Raw genomic sequence first — 23549 nt, 5'->3', positions numbered from 1 at the left:
GCAACATGGCAACATGTAAATCAATCGATTGCTATTGCATTGCACTGGAAAGGACCACCCACCTTGAGGGATTCGGCTGTCTTGAGCAGCGCGGACAACTGACAATATTGCACGTTCACCTCGCCCTTGTACATGAATTCAACTAAGGTTTGCAGCTCGGCAAAACGGACGTCCTTCAATATCACAATTAGATGTCCGTCGGGGTGCTCCAGGAACAGGCTCTGGAAGTACGAGGAACAAGCCGAGAGGACCACCTAAAAAGCATCGAAAACACGACTGATTAGTGACGAAAGATACACCATATAAAGCATATTGTGCAGCATAAACTGAAGACTTCAATGCCACAACCTAACTGCGAAATCTCTTAAATACTAGAGCAGCTCTACGTGAGTGTTAGGTATTTCAACAAAAAAAAAAAAGAAGAAATGTTCCTTTTTAATTTTTCCGTTTTATCAGTCCATCATCTCTATGCACTGCGCCCAAGGAAAGAGGCGCATTTTCCACGCTTTTCCCCCTGGAGCAGCGCGATGGTGCGGCAGGCATTTATTAGATTTACGATCTGCCTCGCAAACGCAGCCACAAATGCCGCTTTTGAAGATGCCACAAACGAGCGATCCGGAAAACGCTGGAGCAGCGGGGAAAATCGCTTCGTTGTACGGAAAAAAGGAGCGCTGCGATGTGAGATTCAGTTGGAGTTCAATTTGGAGTGCAGTTCTTTTTCCTTCAGCTGCCTTCCTGCCTTCCTTCTTTCCATTTTTTTTTTTTGTTTGTTGCCAGTTGGCTGCGGGCGTCAAGGCGTGAACATGCCACGAATGACAATGCCACAGCAACTGCAACAGCGGCAACACCAACTGCAGCAGCAGCAGCAACTTGCAACTTGCAACCGGCAACCAGTTCCGATCCGTGTTTCAACATTGCTGTCGATTTTTATGTGCGCATGCACGCCTTGGGGTATGCAATGAACGAGCGATATATATATGCATATACATATATCCCCGGCAGATCGGCCAATCGTTGGCGTTTTTTTCTTTTTTCCTATTTTCCTGAAGGGGAAGTCGCGGGGCGACCGTACAGCCATGTTGTAAATTTTCATTGCTGGCAAATTGAAAAGGCGTCGGCCTCCATTTCGCATATAGATTTCGCTATAGCCTAATGAGGTTTTGGCCTAAGACGGCAAGTAACCTCGCTCCTGGCGATGTGCGCGTGAGGAAACTCACGCGCGATATATCGCAACTAGATGAAGCCCCATAATTTCTTCGATTTATTTGATTGTGCATCAGAAAAAGTAAAGGCTATAATCACTTTAGCAGTAGACATCGCTGAACAAGAAAGACTTGCTGGTTATTGGGAGCTTAGAAATCGCCAAGCCCTCGTGAGTGTCCATGTATCGCTGCCATCTCTAGCACCTGCTCCTTTTACCTCCTGCCGCCCAGTCCAGCCCCCCATGCCCCACTCCACCGGCTCCTTAGAGCCTCCTGTCACGCGCCGTTTGCGCCAGAATTTATTTAAAAAAATGCAATCGGCCTGCACACGCCCCCGAATCGCAACAACAGCGTAAAATGAGCGTTAATAAATTCACGCGCATATTAGAAGGCACGGGCGTGGGGATACGTTGTCGTGGGGGAAAAGGGGGCGGGGCTCTGGGGGCCAGCCGATTCCTTGGGTCCAGCCTGCGCACTCTTCGAAACTCTTTCAGTGGCATTAAGAAAATCGAATTTCCTGATTACACGAGGGGCTTGGCCGCGAGAGGGGGGTTGGCGTTTGGGGCATAAGGCGTCGCAAATTGGCAACACTTTTAATTGAACGTCGCTGCCGGTGAGGAAAAGGAAAGAAGCAGCAGGCGAATAACGCCCCCAAAGCTAATGAACGCCAAAGGCTTTGATTTCTAACGCCACGGCCCAGTTAGTAAACATTTTCAGCTCTCTTCTATATATTTAGTTAGTTTAGAAGAAAGAAAAAACGAAGAAATAGTGTAAATCCTGGGAGTTGCATGTAATTTGCGGCAAAATAGTCAACAACATAAATTGCCAGTGCGAAAGAGAGGGGCAGCGATCGCCAGAAAGAGGTGGCAAGAGGTGGGCGGCGGGCTAACCGATCGCATGTCCCAAGTGGGCGTTCACCTTTCCAACCGAAATTTAAACAGCAGCTTTAGCATGAACGAAATTAAACTAAATGAACGCAGAAATATCTCCCATTTTTGGCTCAGCGAAAAATTCCTATTCCGATTATAAATCAAGTGCTTAAAAGTGGTAGCAAAGAGTGGGCGCCAGTGAATCAGCTTTCGTGGCTTAAATGCAGGGCGTTATCTTGGCGTTCTTATCGCGATCGGAGATCTGCTTCTCCCTCGTCTGGGTTTTCCAGATCATCCTGTTTTCCCCCGATTTTTCGCCCGATTTTCTTAGATAGCTCCACTCTGAACTGAACTGAACTGGGTTTGCATACGAGTATATGCAGCACGCACCTGCTGATTTGAATCTCCAGCCGTTTCATTTGCTACGCTTGCCAAGCTTCTTGGGATAGTGCGCTTTTCATTAGACCGCTATTTTGGCAGATCCCAAACTTTGGCTAACCTTTTCCGCAGAGTTGGCTCTTAGCTAGTTGCCCAACTTGGGTGTGACGGCTGATTCTGCTGGCTTCGCTGTATTTGCTGTTTTGCTGTGTTGCTGTTTTGGCTGCGGAAAGGTTAACATTTCTATTATGGGGGCACCACTCCCTTTTATAGATGCTTTTGTTTTTGTTCTTCTTGTTGCTTGACCACCATCAGAGAAATACAACAACAACCATTGCTGAACACTGCGGCGAAATATGCAAATTATTATGTTTGCATATCGCCGCCTTGCCGGGTTTCATTTTTTGTTCCTCGTTTTTTAGCCAGCAATTTTCTGTGTGTCTGTGTGGCTGGCGCTTGCGGCTCTTTTTATTGCCGTTCTACCTCCTCTCTCACAAAATTCATATATATATACGTACATATGTATAGATAGATTTCGATTCTTCTGCAGCTTCTTCCTCATCGATTTTCACTCGCATTTATGTCTTAATACAATTTGCGCTGGAGATTCGCTAGGAATGCAATCCATGGACTACTACTAATACCACCACTACTACTGCTGCCTGATGATGGATGATGATCCCATCGGAGGCTCGATCCAACTTTCCAACATTGTGATTAGCTTTTTTGTACGTCAATTTCGCATAATGTGTGCAAATTTATATAATTTGGCCAGATGGATTATCGTTATCGATTGCTTTCCCCTGCCGATAATTGTGTGTGTGGGCAATTTAATTTTATTGATTTTTTCGATGACAGGCAGGGGATCGCTAAACTGTGATTATCGATTGATTATCGGTTGACTACAACTATTACAGTACATTTAATTGATAAATAAATACGCAACATACAAAAGTATTTGGTATTAATAATAGTATTCAGAAGTAAGAGTTCCATATTGACCGCATCCAAAATGAAGTACTATTTCCCACAATAATCGTTGCCCCTCACTTTTTTCCCTACTCTGTGCATTGTATACTTATCATAATATTAATAACAATTATGCCGCATCATCTGCTTGCCGATTCTAAAGTTGCTCAAAGCATTTCAGCAACTGATTAATGGCCAAGACCCGGTAGACAAGTAGCAATAGAAGGGGCAAGATGGGAGAAAAAATAACAAAAGAACACAATTTTATTTCAAAATATGGCATTTCTAATTTAACAACTGCGCTTCAAAAATTGCGTTTTTTTATACCGTCACTGTGCGGCTGTCTTTCTTTCGCATGCCTGCCATTTAATTATTTTCTTAGAGCTCATTTTTACGGGTGAGGGGGAAGCGGCTGTGCTGGTGGAGTGCGGAGGGGAGAGGGGCTGGGGGGACGCAGGGGAGCGCAGACGGCGGCAGAAACACATCACACGTTGACCTTGATATTCGCATTCGCAGCGCACAACTTGCACACACCATGGAAACGAACATAAAAACAGCAGTGGAGGAGATTTGAAAGTTTTCTTTAAACATTGTACTTCCCAGAAACTTTACATTTCTAGTACGATTCCAGAAGCAAAAATGCAACTCTACCAATGCTGCCAAGGCGATGTAACAGTCATACAACGGTTAGTCATTCAATGATGCCAATTTTTTGTTTTTACACTATTCTGTTTTTAGTATCCAGCATATTTAGTATGCCTATTTCTATCCAAATGCCCCCAAGTGTAGCTATGTACGTGGATCCCAACACACACACATATGCACAGCATTAAGTAGAATCGTCGACATAGAGAACAAGCAGAGGGAGTGAGATAGTAAGAGAGGGGCACACGCAACGCAGCTTTCAAAGCTTAGTTGTGGTTGTTGCTATTGCCGTTTCATTGCACGAGGGAGGAGGGAAAGAGAGGCAAGAGCGGCGATCGCGGGCGCCAGAGCGAGACAGAGTGGGCGATAAGCATTCGCAGATTGGGAATTGCAAAAACGCAAGGGAACACTCGGGTATAAATAAATAAATAATGCGAACGGGCAGGCACCTACACACAATATGAAAATAAATAATTTCGAAAAATTATCTCATCAAAGTGAGCCGCTGCCGCCGTCTCTTTCTAATTGCGGCTGCAGTTGGGTGCGTTAATTTCCGGCTATTTCTATCCCGCTCTCTCGCTTTGCCATTAATCTCTCGTGATATTAAATAAATTTAATATACATATGTTTTGCCCCGTCTTCGGGACTGCTTCACATTTTTTTCATCTTCATTTTCGGATTTCTGTACGAATGAGTGATTGCATAGACGTAGATAGAGAGAGGGAGAGGGAGAGGAAGCGAAAGGGATGGAGCGAGACGTCGCTAATGCGTTGACGCTGACCTTGGACTTAAAGTCCAAGCAATTTTTGCGACCACTAGCAAAAAGGAACGGGCAGAGCCCAAACCGAATTTGAAACCAAAAACGCAGCCAAGTTGAATACGTAAATAAAATGTGTATTTCGAACACAGTTATCCACACGCAAGCTACAAATTTATGCAAAGTACAGAGTAACTTTCAAACAGTAACCTACTCATTCCGCTAATAAGCTCTTTCGATAATGAAGAGCATTAAAATGTTACAAGGCTACATACACACCCACTTTACTCCACCCACACAAGCCCATCTACGCACATAAATCAGCTGTTTTCTCTGCGCTCTTTTTGCTGCTTTTGCTTTGCTCTCCGCTTTTCAAGTTCAATGAGACGCGCCCCCAGAAACGCAGAAAATGTGCGTAAAACGTGCGTAAGGCCACGCACACGACGATGACGTCACTAAACCAGTTGGCACGGAGAGGGAATGGAGTGGCGGGGCGGGGGTGGGGTTGGGGCACAGGCCGTTGGCAACTCAACCCACTTGTTGCCGTACGAGAGAGCAACAACAAGAACAACAACACCAACACCGACGACAAAGTCACGCGAATCGAGACGAAATAAAACGAAACGAACGATGAACGAACGCACAAAAACGCGCACACTTGAGAAAAAAACGCGTAAGTGTGCGTCGGTGCGTGCTGGCGTGCGTGTGTGTGTGTGCGTTGGGCTTTGATTGAACGGGTTTTGGCGTTTATCATACCCATACACAGACAAATACGTGCACACAAACATGCGAGCATAAATCCGAATGACATTGAACTTGAACTTGGTTGGAAAATGTTTATACTGCGTTCCAAAACAGTACGACGGGTATGATCGATTAAAAGTACATTTGCCTCCACTCAATACAATACTTGTTCGCAATTGTTTATAATGCCGCACACATGTGCGATAACTAGCTACTATTTGTTATGCCCAAAAGTCCCTGCTCGGGCACCAAGTACTTATGTATATAAATGAGAAATCTCTAAAACAACTTTTGGTAAAGTATATGGCAATTACTAGTTTTGTGAAAGCAACTGCATGTAAATCTAGGATATAACAGAGTGCGTTTCCAGCTGTAAAACTCATTTGCTTGGAAATCGTCTTACGCACAGCGTTTCGGGTGTGTCAGTGTGTGAGCTTTTATCAACCGGTGCCGTTATCTGATGATAAACAAGTTCGTGTGTGTGTGTGCGTGTGTGTGCATGAGTGAGGTAATGAAATCGGCGGTTGAGTGGGGTGATAGGGGGTGGGGGTGGGGGCACCATTACGTAGCAACTCGATTCCAAGGTCGCCAATGCAAATTTATGCGCATTCTCAAAGATTTATGCGGGTTTTATTTTTCTCTTCTTACAGTTTGGATTGCATTGTTAACACAGTTCGCAATTAATTTATGGCTACTCAAACACAGCCGCATTAAATACAGATAAGGTCAGAATGGTAGCAGTAAATGCACGTCAATAACTAAAATCGCGCTATTTATCGCGCAATTCAACAGCAGATTTGCGTATGTTTGGCCGCGATAAGGGGCACTTTTCGTTTATGCCACATTCTACGTATGTATTTATCAGGTACAATAGCTCACAAGAGCGTTTTCTTCAATTACTCTGCCAAATTGAAGGCTACACTGCGGCAGACCTATTCTTTCGACCACATTTGTGGACACACATCGATCAGATTGGATATCTGATCAGGTTGAGCAGCTGTGGACGGAGCTAATTGCAGGTAGACAGGTAGCCGCAACCGACGAACGGCGCCACACAATAGCGTCTAAATAATATCCGCCCAATGGTCAGCATATGGAATTTGTATATCACTCCATATTCCCCATTTGATTCACTTTCGCTCCTTCTGGGAAAGGGGAAGGGGGAAAGGTGTGGAGCGGAGGCGCACGCACAAAAGCTGACGCCGTTGGCCCGGAAGGTCCGTCTGGCAGGCTCCCCCGGCCCTCCGGTTCCTCTGACCCCCGGTCAGGGCCCAGATCCTGGCCAGCGCTCAGTTGGGGGAGTCCTTTGTCATTGCCCAACAATTGCGTGAGACGAAAATATGTATGTGCACATGTACGTATATCGCCCGCTGGTCAGCCTTTGTGGTCACCTGAGTGTTGGTTGCTTTTTTCGGGGCCGGAAGCTAACAAGACGACCACAAGAAGGGAAGGACAAAGCACGGACCCAAAAGGATGGTGAGCAAAGGGCTAGTCAAGTTCGAGATACCCTGCAAAATATGCGAACACATGACTGTTATTGCTCTGATACTTAGTCTGTGCTTCAAATTGATTAATTAATTGCTAGCCAAGTAGTTTTCATTTGTAGCTGCTGCCAATAGCTGCCTTGCTGCGATATACCCCTTTAAAGAGTATACCTTATAAGCAAAGGGGACAGCACTTGACCTGCCGAATATGAGAACAAATGCCAGTAGAAACACGCAGGTTTTTTGAGACGGTGCTTTGGTCTGCTTAGAGGTGATGAAGAGTGATTTGAAGGCCATTCGCTGGCCGAAGGATTATCCCACGCTAAGCAACAAAAGCGGCATGCAACGCATTGTTGCCCCAACTGCAAACTGAAAGTTCCCTTGCCTCGCAATCAAATCAAAGAATCCGTGCCGCACCACACACATAAAAAGTAATATTGATTTGCGCTGTTTTTGCTGTTAACAATTTGTTGCAAATTGTAAAATGTTGCCGGCAACATAATTTAATTGACACCGTTATGGGCACGGCAACTGCCGTTGCAACAACAAGAGCAGCAGTAACATTAAATACGATTCGATCAGTTGCTAACGAGTTCCTTGTGGCATGCAACAAATAACCAGAGAGAGAGAGGAATTTGATTGGAGAAAGACAGAGATAGCGGGCGTGTGCCATTCCTTTTTAGTAATTTATGAAACACTAAAAGACAATTTGAAAATCCATAAGCTAAAAACTGCTTTGGTAAAACTCGGTTAACAATAATAAAGTTATGATAAAGGTGATAATAAATAAATGGTTTTAAAACTGGCTAAGAAATACAGGGCAATAATATAATTCCAAATTAGTAATTTCTGCATTATTTTGCATATTAACGCCCACGATTTCTACTTATTAAGTCCCCTGTCAAGCCATCCGTTTCAAAATCACCTCTTGAATCGGTTCCCTCATCAACTTAATTTGGGGTTAGCTCGGCTTTTCTACAAACTCGCTGATTAATGGGACACATTTGGCCGCACTTTTTGTTCGGCGGTGATTAATCTTATTTTATGCAACACCAACACCCGAAAAATTACAAAAAAAAGAGTAAGATTTCAATAGGCAAAAAAATGAGTCGAGGGATTGAGAATGCGAATGCGAATACGAAAATCAGCACCAACGCATGCGCAACGCGATTATTTTCAGTTTCAGATTCAGATTCAGTTCCTGTTGCTGACGTCAGATTTTGAGTCGAGACATTTGTGCATAGTTTTACTGCCTGATATTGTTGCTATTTGTTGCTGCTGCGCTGCTGATGCTGTTGCTGTTGCTGGGCCACGCAGCTCGTGTCGTTGTTGACCTTCAAACTGGGTTTTAATTTAGCCTGGCCTGCGTTTCTGTCATCTGTCTCTCTCTCACTCTGCCTCTCTCTCTCTCTCTCTGTCTCGTTCTTGCCATCTCTTTCCGTACAAATGCTAGAGTAATGGCCCAAAGGGTGGTGGAACGAGAGGGGCGGGTGGAGGGGCAAGGGGGGTTGGGCGGATGGCTTTGGCAGGCGGCTTGTGCAACAATTACTAATTATATATTATACAGAGAGTTGGGTTTCTATATCTATCTATAAAGCCCATACACAGCTGGCAATTCTAATGAGATACGCTATCTTTTTCTTTTTTTTTTCCTTTTTTTTTCTTTTTTTTTTTTTTTGCCGTATGCGTTTCTAGCTTGACTTGAGTGAGGGGGAGGGGGCGAGAGAGAGGCGCTAGCCAGATATAAATCTGTTGAAAATGCGCATAATTATAGCAGGCAGCAGCAGCAACAGGCAACAAGTTGGCTTCGAGCGTCGTCGTCGTTGTCGTTTCCAGTCGTGACAAGAAAAGTTGTTAATTTTAATTATAAAAAATTTTATTTTACTCTTTTTTTTTTTTTGCACGTTCTATTTGAATTTGCTCGTTGTCGCTGCCTTTTGCTATTGCTATTTTGCCTGCTTGGTATTTAAAGATCTGTTGCATGTTAGGCTAACAAGTGTAGTGAAATTGCGGCGACCTTTGAGCCGATATGTGTAATTAAAATGGGGCTATGATATAGCAAAATTTAAATCATTTTAAATACGAATTGTTTCTCCGACCACTAAATGTCAAGTCCCACTTCAATTTACACAGGTATTTTGATATGTTCCAAAGAAAAAAAACGTATTTGCAGCAGCTATCTTTTAACTGACTGACCTGTCAACATTTTTCGAATGCTTACGGCCAACAATCGCATACTTGCGCACAACAAAAAGCTGAATAAATGGAGCCCAGAATGTGGCAAAAACGTTAATGGACATGCTGAAAATGCCAAAACGAGGCAAAAAGCAAATAACTCAAAAAACGAAACCAAACGCACACATGCAACCGTATGTACATTGCTCATGCACATACGCGCCTGGTCACACTTTTCGTATACCCTAACTATCGATACACAGGTACATCAATTGATTTGTTGAATACCGCAGTAGAATGGTTTCTTTGATTTCCAATAAACGCTAAAATGTTATTGAATTTAATTTGCCACTTAAGCGTAATTCATCGATTACCAGTGTATTACGACTTCGATTTCGTTCGATATTTCTTTACATTTTTGCTGGCATCGCAGCTTGTATTTAGCCATGTCCGTGTGTGAGTTGTAAATTAACAATTATTGGTTATTAACATGACAATTTTATACGATTTTAATGCATGCCTCGGCGGCAGCAGCGGCCACAACAACAACAAGAGCAGCAATGCGAGCAACATACTCGCAAAGAAATGTCGGCAAGTCACATTTGAAGGCATTTAATTGAATGCGTGAATTGCTTTTGTTGATTGCACTGACGTTGACTGCAGCAGCGACAGAAGCAGCAACAGCAACTGCAGCAGCAACAGCAACAGCAACCACTTGTTGATGCTGCTGCCGTGTTGTTGCATAGTTGGCCGCGTGAAAACGTGACGTTTGAGAGCGGCTCAGATTAACAGGCAGATTCGAATGTAAAGTCTTGCTGCAACAACAAGCGTTTTGAATATTTTTGTATAATTTTCCAATTTAAATTAACCGTTTTGCTGTTGCCGTTGCTGCTGTTGCTGGATTTTTCCCAGGCCGAAAAAATAGAGGGAGAAATAATAAATATTGCCGTCGGCAGCGAAAAATACGAGTTATGGATTGCCAGCAATTTTTGTTGCTGTTGTTGCTGCTGTCCATTGTCTTTGTATCTTTGTATTTTTTCCCCCTCCCCCACCCCCCAGCACTTTTTGTGTGTTTGTAATGTAATCAATTGATTACTAATTGATAATTATGGCATACGTAATGCGAGTCGTGTTCTAAGCCAATTGCTTCATCGCTTCGAATGGGTAGGCTGTTCAATATTCAAAGGAAGCTAGCCATAAGTTTATGCCGAGACATTTTTTAAAGGAAGTGGAAGTTCATACACCGCAATTAAGGAACTCCGTTTGAGCCTTTTGCCATTCGTGTTTCTTGTTTTTCTTTGGTTTTGCTGGACCCATTCACCACCTGACCGCTCAGTACGTTGTTCGCATTCACATTCGCAGTTATTACACATTTTATGTGGTTAATTATCAAATTATATTGTAGTTTGGCCTGTCTCGATGGATTAGCGCATTTGAGCCGTGTACGTGACCACGCGGCGTATGCGCAATGGCCAGGCGGTGCTCGACACATTACGCATACGCCACGTTGGCCAAGTGAAAACCGCAAGACAATTTTCCGTTGGCAATGTGCAACACGAAGGCGGGGAGCAGCGGAGGGTGGTGGCTGAAAATTGAAATGATAATTGCACTTGCCCCACCCACCCCAAAAAAACAACAAATATGAAATCAGCCCACGCCTTGCTGCTCCACATTATGAGCGATGAAAGATAAATGTTGGCTCAGCTTTTTGGATTTTGGATTTTGAATTTTCGGCTTTTGGGTTTTTGTTTTTTTGTGAGGTTTTCCGCGATTTGTTCGATTCGCGTTGTTAACATAAAATCGCAATTAGTTGGCATTTTGTGTGTGGGGCAACGGCAGCTGCTATACGTGTGTATGCTGTTCTGTTTTATTAATAATCTCTTGTTACAAAATTATGCAAAACAATTTATCACAAATTTGTTTCTGGGGGGCTGCTTGCCATTGTGTTGCTTTCCGCTGGCTTTTGGCTGAGGGCGTGGCTGTGCCAAAAGATTTGCATTTACATTCTTGGGGCAGTTCATTATTCTGTTTTTGTAACTCTAAATTCCATGGATATCAAATACATAGAATAATATCAAAGTGGGTACATTTTGCAACCGAGCTTCAAATGTTAAAAAACGTATTTCTCTTTTTATCCCAAAGAAATTTCAATTTTAATATGCAAAAGCAGAATAATTAATTTTCAATTACCTGCATACATTTGTATTTATCAATCTAATTTCAATTGTATTTAAACAATTTGCGAGTCCCACATAGATTAAGCACAATTATGGCGATTTTAATGGACTTTTAAATGAAATTTAAAGGCATTTGCACTGCATTGTTTATGAACGTAAGCCACAATAAATTCGTGTTACTCGCAAATATTAAAATGTGGCTAAATATCAAATTTATTGGCATTTGATTTTAATGTTAACGGGCCAGACCAGCAAATTGGCGGTGCAAATATTGTTTGCCGGCCTGCAACATATGTTGCAAGTTGTTGCAGCTGTCAATAGAGGCGGTCACGTCATGTTGCTGTTGTTGCCAATGCAGTTGCTGCAGTTGCAGCATTGCTGCGCCAATTGTTGCTGCGTTGCTGCATTGCTGTTGCTGTTGCCGTTGCCGTTGTCTTGTCAAAAATGTGTTGTTGTCGGTGCCCGTTGTTAAGTGTTTTGGCTTAGCATATTTGTGGCATGTCTGGCATGTTGTTTAACACCCTGTTATACCCAATCGAAGCCATGTCCATGCAAATTTGCCAAAGAGAGTGAAAGGGTGAGGGGCTGGGCAACTCAATCAGACTCTTAGCTGGCCAACAAATCAGCTTAAGACAACACACACACACACATACACACACACACACATATATATGTGCACACACCTTTCCCCCAAAAGAATAGGAAATGAAACTGAGCAAAAAATACTACAATTTTTTTTTGGGGGTGCTGCAAATATTTGAACAGAAATTTGCCAGCTAGGGAAAAGCCATTGAAAGTCATTTGCCAACGTTAGGCGATGACAAACCCGATCCCAAGCGCCCCCTTGCCGCCGCCACGCCCCCTTTTCAACTGTCCGCAACGACATTTGTTACACTTTGTTTGCCTTTCGGCTGCTTCGTTGTCGGCTAGTTCGCTAAAAAAAAAATAGCGCAAAGAAAATACGGAAAAAAAAAGTATCCGCACTAAACGGGCAAAAAATTCATGGGCAAATGTGAGGCAGCTGCAAACGATTCTCAAATCGCATCAAATATCAACCGAGCATACGTTAAATGCCTCAAATTGAGTTAAAGTGCCGACGCCCGTCTCTATCTGTCTCTCTCCCATCCGCTTCCTGTCTCGCTTCCACACACTCACACACTCGCACACTCCACAGGACAAAAGCCTGCGGCAAAAACACTGGAGCCGATGAAAAAGGCAAACTACAACTGCAAATGGTGGGTAAAAAAAATCACTTGCACACGATGATGCCCACGAATCGTCACAAAATGAGCAGATCAAGGAATATCCCAACCTATCTAACTATGTAAAGAGTTTTGGTAGTTCAGTTATTTCTGATATCAATATTTTATATACCAAATTGATCAAAATGTAAAGAATTTGCTTACACTCTCGTAATAAGTCAAGCGATGTATTCAGAAATAGAATCTTTCGCTGCAAGTTTGGCCAAGCCGCCAAACGTTGATAGCGCCCCTCGCAAGGCTGCACTCCACGCACGTGAGAGCATATTTGGCTTGGCTCCATTTCAGGACGCACGGCCAGGATGCAGGACCATCACTTGGTTGTCGCCCAGCTCCCCCCCGTGCCCGCCACTTGTGCCCCTGCCGGCTTCTTTTTCACTGAATTGACTTTGGCCTGGCTGAATGTCCTGGCTGAATGTCCTGGCCACTGATCCTGCACCGACTCCACGCCGCCTGAGTGGCTGAGTGCCTGCTGTCATCATTGCCTCGTTCATCGACACTTTGCTTTTTAATCAATTTAACAATTTTTTTGTTTTCTGTTTTCTGTTTTCTGTTCAGCCCCAACATCCTTTGGCCGGTGTCCTTGTTTCGGGGGCCGATTTCCAAGGCGCCTGCGGACTCGTTTTGGCATTCGAAAGCAGCTCGATACTGCCATGATGTATGCTTGTATGTGCAGGAGTATATGCAAAAGTAATTGGCAGTTGAGGTCTCTGTGTCCTGGCACTCACACGACGCATCCTTGGGAGCCTTGAAGGCCTCCTTGGCCGATCCAACTGTCGCCCTCTGCTAAAACGTCAACAGTTGTTTCTCCGGTCTGTATGTGCATTTGCTAATTAGTTTGCCCAGGCATCAGGACATGTGTCCTGTGTCCTGTGTCCTGTGTGTGCACTGTACCCTTCACTCCGTCCACTTGAATTGAAATTCTTTCTGTTTTCCCCAAGCTTTTCCGCCCACTCGTCCTTCTGCCCTTTTTGTTTCGTGTGTTTTTTTTTTCGTATGTGTCTAAAAAGGAAATGAACTCATCAGTTTGTTTGTTTGTTTGCCTTTTCTTCATTCTTCTGCCATCCATGCCTAATGAAGTTGATTTGCCAGTAAACAGAAAGTCGAAGGACCCGCCCGAATGTCCTTTGCATTGAACTGAAAATGAGTTAATCGAGTAGTTTCGCATTCTTGCCCATTTCTGAACGTTTCTGCTTCTGAAGCTCTAGTTGGGTGAAGATTTAGATATTGCTTTAGATATTTCTAATTAACTGCATGTTTTAGCAAGTTGCATTTGTAAAATGATATAAATAATTATATACTTAGAAGGCTATTTTTGCCAGCAATTTCAATATGTATTCTTCTCCTATTAGCTGCACATTATTAACTAAAGTGTCAATTAGCCAGTTTTCCACTTCCAGTTTGCAGCGCCCTGTCTGCGGATAATTTTCATGCCCATTCTCATTTTCATTCTGATCATCGCCGCTTCCCCATTCCCTCGGCTAATGAAAATGTTTGGCGAGTTGCCGAGATGCACATTTATAATTGAACAATTTACCAGTTTTCCTCGGCCAGATTCAGAAATAACTTTATCAAAAGGCCGGGCCACTGCTTACTACACTACTTCATCTTCATCGGCTGGCCGCAAGGCGAGTTTTGTGTAGGAAAACGCTGGCCACATTGGCCGCAGTTAACGCAGTTAAATATTTTCCGCTTAATTTAACAGGAATTTCAATTGACAGACGTGAGCACGGAGTTGTTGTTGCAGTTGTTGTCGTCTGGGCAACGCATGATTTATGCACTCACACATGGCGAGAGGAGGAAGAGGAAGAGCTAGATGGCTGCGGTTGCACTGCCGTCAATTTCCATTAGACGCTGACCTTGTCAACATGTTGCCAGGCAAGCGGCAGCATTGCAATAGTTGCTGTTGTTGCTGTTGTTGCTGCCGTGGCAGTAGCAACATTCGCTGCCGGCGTCGCTGCTTTGGCTCGCGTTAAGTTGACAATTTACTGACAAATGTGTAAATTGCATTTGATCTTGTTGTTGCTGCCATTGCCGCTGCGTTAATTTATGCGCCAGGCATTTTCAAGGAAAAAAATACAAAAAAAAGCACAAAAACCAGAGAGACGGTGCTGCAACAATAACACACAAGTTGGCCAACGGGGCAGCGGGGGGCGCTGCACAAACACAAACGCAAACGCAGAAAGAAAAAACAACAAAATGCAACGACTGCAGCTTCGACCTTGATCGCCAACTTCCGCATTTTACAGTTACACTTGGCGCGTTCTCGTTCTCGATTTTCCCAGGCCGCTATGCGGAATTTTCTTCGAGTGAACGTCGCAAAAAGGTGGCAAGTGAAAGCATACTTTTTGCCACATTTTTGGACAATTTCGTTTGAAATATAACCCTATAACCCATTCTAATAATCCAATTTATGCACCAGGTCGTTTGCTCTGATTTTTGGCCCAAAATTAGATGTTTTTTGGTCAGAACTTTGGAAATAATGGTGCAAATATGGAGAGGCATACTTTGTTGAACTCGTTACTAAATTCCCAGTCAAATTGCACTTACATTTGGAATTCTTAATTTTTTAAAAAATTGTTTGCAAATTTTGACAATTTTTACAAAAATGGTCCAAAAATGCATTTTACAGAATCCTCAAAAAAGTGATCCAGATCTTTCGCAATGCTAATTAGCTGCACAAAGCAGTAAGTATTTCCGGCTCATGAATTAATTTAGTCAAGATATAATAAAAAAAAAACTTTTGGCATAAGTAATAATTTACTTATGTTTTCCGTTCTATGTCCGTAGATTCAGTCACTTTATGGGCTCGAACCAGTTTCATCCACGTAGACTTTTCAATAAGAGAATGTAAAAGCTGAGATATAGAACAGTACTCACCTTATGGGCTCTGATGGATGCGCCCTCTGAACAAGCTAGTGTGACGTCCACCAGGCTCCCGTCTTGTAGTAATTGACTAAACACCCCTAACAGGTTGGATTGGTAATTGTTCCACCTCAAGCAGTATTGCTCACTGCCCATGTCGGTGACAGCTTACGCTGCTGCAATGAATAACAATAATAGAATAATAGTAATATTAATAAATGATCAGTTGCGTGGGGCGAGTATATGAAGTGGTGTATAAAATGCAGCAGGGAATGACTCGAGTAGTAATTTCTTAATTAGGTGTTTTGCGGTTGCAGCTATAGCCGCTAATTGAAATTGCGTAATCAATCGCACATGCGGCAGATACATGCATTCAGATAGGTGTATCTTTGTATCGGTATCTTTAGATGCAATTAATGCCGCAGCGCTTGCACAAATGCCAAACAAATTGCGAAATCTTGCCCAGGGTTCACAAATGTCACTGCCACCCAACAAAAAAACTAAAAAAGGAAGAAAAAAATGAATGTATATATTTAGGGGTTATCTGCGGGGATTGGGGGCCGTGGAGGGCGTGACTAGGCGTGTCACTGCGTTATTTCCATAACAAAAACGCTGACAATGCACTTTTATCCAAGAATTTTTTGTTACAGCTGCACAACACTTTGCAGCCGACGAATATTTTGTAGATAAAATCAATGCAGTTTGATTTACATTTTCCGAAAATATAGCTCAGGAATATAGTTAAATACAGCAAAACAGGCACCTTTGTTCCACTATTTACTACTTTCAACTATTGTTGGGCATCTAGGCATCTTCAACTAGGCATGCTGCATTTAAATATTCTGTGCATATCTTAAGATTAAGTAGCAGACACTTTCAGCTTTGCTTTTACTTTGCAATCAATTTCAATCGGCTTAACCGTCTTTTCCGCACATCGCGCCATCAGTTTGCATTATTTTGATGGCTAAATAATTAATCGACCAGCATTCGGCCAATCAACGAAACGATCTGAAATTAGGCAAGCCTCCACCTAGCCAAAAAGAAATTGCCAATTGGCAATTGCCAACCCAACACCAATCCCCAATGGTAACAGCAAACATTTCCGGCCAAAACAACGCTGTTTTGATGGCCAACTGTCGCTGCTGTTGTTGTTTTCCTCAACCTGGTGCTGGCAAATCTCAGTCGCGTAAAAAAAGTAACAAAAAAAAAGGAGAAAAAAAAGAAATACAGAAATAATAACGAAGCAATAAACTCTGAATTTATTTCAACAAATAAAACTTTGATTTATTGCACTACGCACCGGGTACACAGCATGCAACGGATCTCGCTCCCAGCGCCCCTGGCTGCCCCCTTCCACCCCCCCTGCGATCCCCAGCCCCCCCTTCCATGAGCACACACCCCCCTGGAAATGGAGCTCCTCGAAGCGATTTCGCGATTTCCCGATAACGATATTATAGAGGAGTTAGAATCTGTATCTGTATCTGTATCTGAGGCGAGTGCGATCGTAAAGCGTAAATTACGCATGCATTTTGTTATGTGCATGCATGTGTGTATATATCTGCTCTTCGAATTTCCCTGCCGTTCGAAAATTCGTGCAAACTTTCAATGGGGCACTCAAACTGGGAGCATGGCACTGGAAAAAAAGATACTCGTATACTGGCCATATAAAAAACGCCATTAAAATTGGTCTTTACGCTGATGAGTTACCGTTAGCACGCGGCTATATATTTTAATAAGAGACATAAATATATATACCTGTATACTTCAGAGCTTCGTTTCACAGCTTCCGTCCCCAGCTATTCTTCAAATTGAAATAAGTTGAAAAACGTCTGAGATAAGCAACAAATTTCCAGCTGCATCTTTTGTTTTCCACGCGGTTCCCACTCCTTATTTCGCGACTGGTTCTCAAGACATTTGAAAATTGTTAGCACTCCATCGTACGACTGTGTGTTTCCTTAACCTTTTCGCCGCACTTCCCATTCAGCTAAAGATCGCACACTCACACAGCGTGGAGGAAAGCCAAAATGTTGGCCTGGAAATTATGGCCCAAGTGGCAGGCAACACGCAATGGCTAAAGGTCGCCGCATCGGCAGCAGCAGCAGCGGCAGCGGCGGCAGAGGGAAAAACTTCTTGCTGTTTTTCTTTTTCCATTTGCATGCAACGGCAGGTCGACACTTAATTAAGAGAAGTTGCTAGTGGCCATGTTGCAGTTGCAGTTGCAGTTGCTGCTGCTGGCGTGTTGCTGCTGCCCACGCATGATTTTTGAATTAGCGCTGTGTGTAGTAACAACAACTAATATAATTGACAGTTGTTGCTGCTGCCGTTGTCGCTGCTTTGCCTACGTGTTCTGTTGCAGACGTCAATGACTGGCTGCAATGCATGCTAAGTAGGGGAAATATAGACAAAAAGCTAACTAAAACCAAGCCCAGAGAAAGCCGCTAAAAAATAGCGAAAGAATGGGGAAAAATCTCCTGTGTTGCATGCAATTTGGGTCTGTTAATTGTTGTTGCTGCTGCTGCTGCTGCTGCTGCTGGTGCTGCGATTTATGCCGCTTGCATGCTAATTATGGCCAGGAGAAGGGGGCTATCAGCTCAAAAGACGGCCAAAATGGGTGGGTGAGCGGGGAAAGCGCGGGAGCGGCAGGAGGAGCAGTCAGGTTGGTGCACCACCATTACTGACAACTAAATCAGTCAAATGATGATGGCTGGCGGCGGCTACCTATAGAGTTCTTAGCCAAGTTAATGAGCAGCGTAAGACAGGCAGCAACGGGCAACAAAAAGCGGCCCACCGTTCTCCTACTTTGGCCAACTGATCTCCCACGGTGCACAGTTCTGGTCAAGATGCTGTTGCGGTTACTCATCGACGTTCTTAGTTGGCTCTGTTTTTCAATTAAAGACCCCCGTCGCTGTAGGTTCCTAAGCTCAGTAAGCATATGTTGCTGCCACAGTTGCTGCAGTTGCAGTTGCTGCTGCTGCAGTTGCTGCTTTTGCTGCTGCTACTGTTGCAGCCGCTGGCTGGCCTAAAACTCATTAATATTGAAATTTGTTCGTGTGCATGAGTTATTAGCAATTTTCTAATTAAGGCTCCCTGACGAGCCGCCAACGATTCTTGGCCAGCCGCTCCTCCCCGCCCGCGCCCCTCCTCATGCTTGGCCGCTCACCTGAGGCGCCTGCCCCTGCCCCTGCCCCTCCCTCCAGCCCCCCCCCCCCCCTTGCCAACCCCCCCAATGTCACACCCACAAGAAGGCCGCCGTTTTGCCTTTCATGTTTTGCTGCATATACATTTTTTTCGCTTTGGTTTCACGAGTGCGTTTTTTCCTCAGCTGGCGGAGAAATTTGCATTTGATTTATTTATTTATAAACTTAATTGCGGAGCGCTTTTTAAAAGTGGGCGGGGCTGGCAGACGCCGCAGAGTGTGAGCGGTTAGTTAATGTCGAATTTATAACAAATTCAGCCAGATAAGCGGTGCAGCATTGTGTTTGGAGTTTAAAGCTTCCCTTTGTGGGAAAGGGCAATAAATCACTCCACACAAATAAATATATTCCTTAGTTAAAAGTGCATTAAGTAACAGCGTGTACGTAATCTAGTAGGCTTTGTAGGAGTTCTATTCCGTAAGCTGCAGATTAGATAACTGGATTGGTGAACAATTCGTTGACCATAAATACTATTCAATTTTATATTACAATACAAAATGTTAAACAAAGTCCTAACATTCCATTAACTTTCTTTGCAGGCAGCGACTTCTAGCCCAGTTCCAGATGGCAATCAAAGTCAAAGTCTGGTCACTGGTCAGGAGATCAGACAATGATCAATGATGATCCCGCCCTGCGCCACCGGAGCCGCGTCCACTCGATGATCCACCCAGGCGCAGAAGTCCAGGTTCAGAAGCCCACGCATACGCCAGCAACCCACAAATGCGGCATGTTGCAGTTACCGTTGAATGTTGCAACTTGCTGGCTGTTGCTCGTTGGTTGCAAGTTGCTGCTTGCTGCATCCTTGGAGTGTTCTGTGCGTCCAGTTCTTGCGACCGAAACAGCTGCAACTGGCAACTGGCAACGGGCGAACCTTTTGTGGTCCAGGCCAACAGACAACACACTTGACTGATGAAGGCAGAGTAGAGTCCCCGGTTTGGCCACTTGTTTTCACGGCAGCGGAATGGGAATAGGATTGGGACTGCGACTGGGACTCAGACTGGGACTGGGAATGGGATAGGTGAACTGCGTGTGAGTACGCCTACGTGCGATGGCGGCACATTTTAAATCAAAAAGAAGGGCGCACGATGCAGTTCAGTTCAGTTCAGTTTGGCTGAGCTGAGTTGAGTTGAGTTGCAGTTATGCCGCGCCTCGTTTTTTCTCTCTACTCGATTATTAATTGCGATATCAGGGGCAGGCTGCGGGAAGCGCGGGGTGTCAGTCACTGTGCACAGCGAGAAAATAGTGGGGTATTTTTATGTAGTTCTGCTCAAACTCATACAGATTTTATGAAAATACAGCCAAGTTCCTCTGAATACCTTTACATCAAATACGAAATAGATAACTTTGGTCACACTTTTTTAACATGTACTTTGTTTCAGTCCTCTGAAATGCTTTTTGGTCACACTTTTTTAACATTTGTTTCATCTGCCATTTAAGTTCAAGTTCTCTGCAATGCTTTTACAACTTTTTGTTCTATCTGAAAATATTACAACTGCAACAGGTGCTGAACAGCGCAGTGGTTTTTTGCTCAGTGCAGGGGTGTTTGAGCTGCAAAACAGTTGCAATTTTGCTGTTGTTCGCGTTGTTTGAACATTGCCGACACAGTTTGCGATTATCATAATGCTGCCTGCGCACCTCATGTTGCAGTTGTTGCTGCTGCTGCGGCTGCTGTTGCTGTTGTCGATGTGAATGATGATTATTTTGATAAGTTGCGCAACATGTTGCTGCCGCGCCGCCTTGCTGCCTTAGTTTCCATTCCACTTCAACTTCAGATGGGCATCTCCCCACAATGGCATCTTAATTGTTCCGCTGCCGCCGCCGCCGTCCGAGCGGCAACATTGTTGCCAAGGTGTTGCCTGCCTCAAATTGCCGCTTGTCACTGTGCGGAAGTTGCAGCAACTGCAGCAGCAGCAGCAGCAGCAGCAATAACGCGAGCAACAACTATGATTATAAATGCTTTTTATTGATTTATTAATCGTTGTCTGCTCGCTGGTGAAAGGATTTCGCTCTGGGCCTTATCTCATAAATTTCCAAAGCGTTTAAAGCAGATCTCTCTCTTTCTCGCTTTTCCCGCTTTTCCCGCATTTTCCCCCGCCCCACCCCTCCGCTTTTCAGTTTCCTGCCAACAGCTTTCTATTGTTGCCTTGGCAAGTTCAAAGTGGCAAACGCTTTTGGCCAGCTGCTCTCTGCAGCTCCCACTTTAAAAGCTGACCCACGCCCACTCCCCGAAATGAAAATGGGAAAAATCACACACACACACACACGCACACACCCACGACGGACAATAAAAAAAGGGATTGCTGCCTCGTGTTGCGTAAAGAATAATAAAAACAACAAAAAGGCGCCGCGAAAAATGAAAGAAATATATGCAAAATTATTACCGAAAAATGATTAGGCTTAAGGAGTGTGTTGCACAGCGCTGGCTTGCTACACTGCTAAAAACAAAAGTGTATCAAAAAAAAGCTTTCAGAAATGACATGACTCTTTAAAAAAGGTCGTAGAATTAATGCGGCAGTACTCTGAAATAGTTTTACAGCCTGGGGAAGTGTTTCTTTATACGCAAACCTCAAGTTGCATGTTGAAGTTAGCCAAACGAGTCGCTTATTATGGCGGCCTCGTGTGGCATACGAATATAGCATTTGAAAGATGCATCATTTGGAGTTGGCCAAATATTGCGTGCTCTCTGGACCGCATTAGCATAATTTTCGCGTTAATTTTCGTGCAGTGTGACCACAGATTGCTTTGTGTTGCTGCAGTTGCTGCTGTTGCAGTTGTTGCTGCGGCTGCGGCTGCTGCAGCTCTGCCACCTACAATATGTATGGCTTAGGTGTCGCCTTTGTGGCACGAACATGACTTTTGGCGGCGCATGCGTGTTGCCTGGCAGTTTGTTGCCAGTTGCCGTTGTTGTTGCTGCTCCTGCTGCTGTTGCTGTTGCTGCTGCTGTTGTTCCACTGATTTACTGGCCGTTGCCATTGCTGTTGTTTCGTTTTTGGCCAGAGATAAGCGCGGACAAACAATACAGTTGCTGCCGCACAATTTGCAGTTATTTGTGGGACGATAAGCCGCAACAGCAGCAGCAACAGCAGCAGCAACAAGTGCCGCTGCCGCTGCAGTGACATATTGCTGGCAGGCGCAGGTCAGCGGCAATTGAAAGGCAATTAAATTAGATGCTCAGACACAAGACAAAACGAGATCAGCCGCAGAGTCAGAGTTGAATTGAGTTTAGTTGAGCTGAGCTGAGCTGCGCTGAGCTGCGCTGAGCTGAGTGGAGTGTTGCTGTTGCTGTTGCACAAACAGCCTTGAAACGAGACGATTGCTGCCGCTGCCGCTGTTGCTGCCGCTGTCGTTACTTTGGCCACAAAATTTATATTATTAGCCAATTGTTGCTGCGGTGCAGGCCATGATGAAACGGCAAACAGTTGCTGCTCGGTGTTGCTGCTTTTTGCGTGTCGAATTTGACTATTTGTCGGGTTCTTTCTGCCGTTGTTGCCGTCGTCATTGCGCAATAATCATTTTCAATTTTCATATAAACATTCTGTTTCGTTTTTGTGGCCGTTGCCGTTGTTGTTGCCGTTGTCGTTGCCTTCACCTCGTTGCCGCAAATCGTTGCACGTTGCCATTGCAATTATTCCTGGCATTGCGACAGCACCAAACGGCAACAACGTGCCAAGACCACCCCAATAGTCATTAAAGTTTAATAAGCTAGGGCTCTGAGTTGCAGTTCTTGCTTTTGCTGCTTTTGTTGCTGCAGCTGCGGAATGCTGCTGCTGCTGCTGCTGCTTCTAGTGCTGCTGTCAAAGTGCCACTGCTGATGCGTTTGGGTCACCTGCAATGTGTAATATGCAATGTGCAATATGCAATATGCAATATGCAACCAGCAGTGCGCCAGGCGGAAATGTTCTCAATTTCTCCATCCAAAACTAATCAACTCCAGTCAAAAGTTGACGGCAGCAACACCTGGCCAAGATCTTTCGGCCAGGAAGTGGCGAATGCGGCTCAGAATGTGCGTAAAATGCAGCAGCAGCAGCAGCAGCAGCAGCAGCTCGTGGCATAAACAATTTCCGGGGGGGTTTTCAGCCGGAGTGAGTGAGTGACTAGCATTTAATCAAGAGCAATCAGCAGCAGCAACATCGGCCATAATTGTGCTAGCCATGTTGTACTGGCCACGTGCTCCATTTTATCAACATTTTCTGCCACGATGACAACAGCAACTAGCAACTTGCAACTTGCTACCTGCAGCTTGCAACAGCAGCAGTAGCTGCAGCAGCAGCAACATTTTGATATGGCACACGCAATGCTCATTTGTCCGCCATCTGCCATTTACAGACACACAAATACTTTATATGTACATACATATACTTTTTGATAAATGCTTGCTGAGCCGCAAAAAAGATTTATGATTATTGCTTTGTAATTTGTGTTTAAAAAATGCGCCGCCTGGTTGCTGCCTTTGCGGCAATGCCGGCTGCATAAAAATCAATTAGCAGACCCGAAATCAAAGAAGCTCGGCCACCACCAACATCGACAACAGCAACAACAACAGTTGCCTTGAGTGCATAAACAATTAATGTTGTTCGTTGATGGCTGCAGCAGCGCCACCTATCGGCAAGCTTAACTTTTTTTCATTTCCCAGCGGCAGGAGCATTCACAAAGCGGCACAGTGGACACTGGATATGAAGGAAATCGGCCAATTTAGTATATAACAAACACATATGTTGCCAAGCTGAATCAGTTTAATTGGAAATATTTCTATGTTTGCTTCGGAAGTTACAAAGGCAAAAATGGGGGCTCAACTCTTGGATGGGATATTAAGTTAATAAAGAAAATTCGC

At 44.3% G+C, this 23549-nt stretch overlaps 1 protein-coding gene across 3 annotated transcripts in view; it reads right to left on the bottom strand.

Moving 5' to 3' along the window:
• Positions 1–23549, bottom strand: part of LOC6550857 — a 94918-nt gene that overhangs the window by 15496 nt on the left and 55873 nt on the right. For all 3 annotated transcript variants that reach the window (XM_015155820.2, XM_015155819.2, XM_026981604.1), the window contains exons 2-3: positions 15540–15700; positions 63–254 (exon numbers count right to left, since the gene is read on the bottom strand). In XM_015155820.2, the coding sequence (XP_015011306.1) occupies positions 63–254; positions 15540–15680 (333 nt within the window). In that variant the 5' untranslated portion in view covers positions 15681–15700. The remainder of the gene's footprint in view (positions 1–62; positions 255–15539; positions 15701–23549) is intronic.

The sequence above is a fragment of the Drosophila erecta genome, unplaced genomic scaffold, assembly GCF_003286155.1.
Source record: "Drosophila erecta strain 14021-0224.00,06,07 unplaced genomic scaffold, DereRS2 tig00000126-arrow-pilon, whole genome shotgun sequence".
NCBI lineage: Eukaryota > Metazoa > Arthropoda > Insecta > Diptera > Drosophilidae > Drosophila > Drosophila erecta.
This window is presented reverse-complemented; position numbering and strand designations above follow the sequence as displayed.